The 1,781-nt window shown below is 33.2% G+C and overlaps 1 protein-coding gene across 1 annotated transcript in view; it reads left to right on the top strand.

Moving 5' to 3' along the window:
• The window catches only part of LOC119586320 (U3 small nucleolar RNA-associated protein 18 homolog), a gene marked incomplete in the record, with an annotated part of 14,383 nt that overhangs the window by 11,883 nt on the left and 719 nt on the right, over positions 1–1,781 (top strand). The window contains 2 exon segments of the mRNA XM_037935032.1: positions 180–348; positions 473–768. Coding sequence (XP_037790960.1) covers positions 180–348; positions 473–768 — 465 coding nt within the window.

The raw sequence follows: 1,781 nt of genomic DNA, 5'->3' as shown, positions 1-1,781 counted from the left end.
TATGTTTGACTGACAGTATACCAACAGCAGTGTAGTATTTTTAAAGTGGATATATTTGTTTTATTTTAGTAAGGTTAATTAATGAAATTAGTACATCTTCAGAATTCTGAATATTTTATTGAAAGATTATTGTGTTTTGAGAACATTTGTTTGTTCATTTATTTTGCTCTCTTTTTCAGAAATTTGTAATTTCCCCTGATGGTGAACTTTTGTTCTTCTTTGGGTCCAAATCATTGATTCACATATTTGACACCAAAACCCTCTCACACATTGACACGCTCCAGGCTTCAGAGGAAGTAACATCAGCCACCTTCAATTCGAGTGGAACAAGGATGTATACCCATGGAAGTTAGTTTCTCGAGAGTAAGATTTTTCTTTGAGGAATAATGCTGAAGTTGCAGTATTATGTGGAGTATTAAGTGTTATAGTTTTTTTACAGTCTTTTAAGAGTATACTTTATAATTCATTTCAGATGGAGGTGATGTGTTGACCTGGGATATTAACAATAGGCAGTGTGTCCAGAAGTTCTATGATGATGGTTGCATAGATGGAATGTCAATAGCTCTCTCTCCAAACAACCAATACTTAGCTTGTGGATCATCATCAGGCATTGTGAATATATATGACACTGCTGACCTTACAAAGGATACACCATTACCTGTGAAAGTTCTAGATAAACTTGTTACATCTGTGACTTCACTAACTTTCAATACCTCTTCTGAACTTCTTGCAATGGGATCAGAGTTCAAGGAAAATGCTTTTAAATTAGTAAGTTCCTATTTTCTGGTTGTTGTTCATTTTATGACTAATATCCATTACAGGATTTTTTTTTACAGTATATTCCCTTGCATTCTCTACTTTCCTTCCTTTTTTTTTTAACCCAAACCCCTTCCCCCCCCCCCCCCTTCATTCCTTCTCCATATGTTTTTTCTGGTCCATATCACCATCTCTCATTCCTTTTTTCCTGGTTCATATGTCCTTTTTTTCCATCTTTCATGGTAAATGTATTTTTCCTTCTTTTCTGTCATTATCTTTTTATTTATTTCTTGACTGATTTTTTTTTCCTTTATTTTTGTTTGTATTTATTTTCTTTTTCTCCTTTCATATCCTTTCTGTTGTTCATGGCCCATATCTTTTTGTTTCTTGGTTTATACTTTTACTGCCTTATTTCATGATTCATGACTCCATTCTTTCTATATTTTTCTTTCTATCCGTCTTTCATAGTCTCCATCTTTCTTTCTTAGTCCATATCTGTCTTTAATCTCTTTCTTTCTTGGTCTATTTTTCCTTGTTTTCCTTCTTCCCATTTTCCTTCCTCCTGCCATTCTTTCATGGTCCATATCTCCTTTCTTCTTTCATGGTCTCTATATCTATTCTTCATTTCTTGGTCCATAACTCTTCTGTTTTTCCCCTTCTTCCATTGTCTATTTCTTCTCCCATTATTTCTTTCTTGTTTGTCCTTATGGTTCTTAGTTCAAAAATAGGCTTTCAAATTATATATCATCATTTTAGGGTCTGTATGCTATTGGTGCAGAGTAAGTAAAAGGCCACCATAGTTTTCTTTTGTTGATTTTTATGTACACATTGACAACTTCATGAACACTTACTTACCAAAAAATAACTTAGTAGCCCTACCTTATCTTATCTCTTTGGCTAATTTGTGGGGGGGACATGATTTGTTTCTGTCATGATATCAGTATTACCCATGTAATTATTATTGAAAATAATAATAGTGTCAAAAAATAGGAATCTTTCTTTCTGATAAATTCAAGGAATCAGCC

The sequence above is a fragment of the Penaeus monodon genome, chromosome 21, assembly GCF_015228065.2.
Source record: "Penaeus monodon isolate SGIC_2016 chromosome 21, NSTDA_Pmon_1, whole genome shotgun sequence".
Lineage (NCBI taxonomy): Eukaryota > Metazoa > Arthropoda > Malacostraca > Decapoda > Penaeidae > Penaeus > Penaeus monodon.
This window is presented reverse-complemented; position numbering and strand designations above follow the sequence as displayed.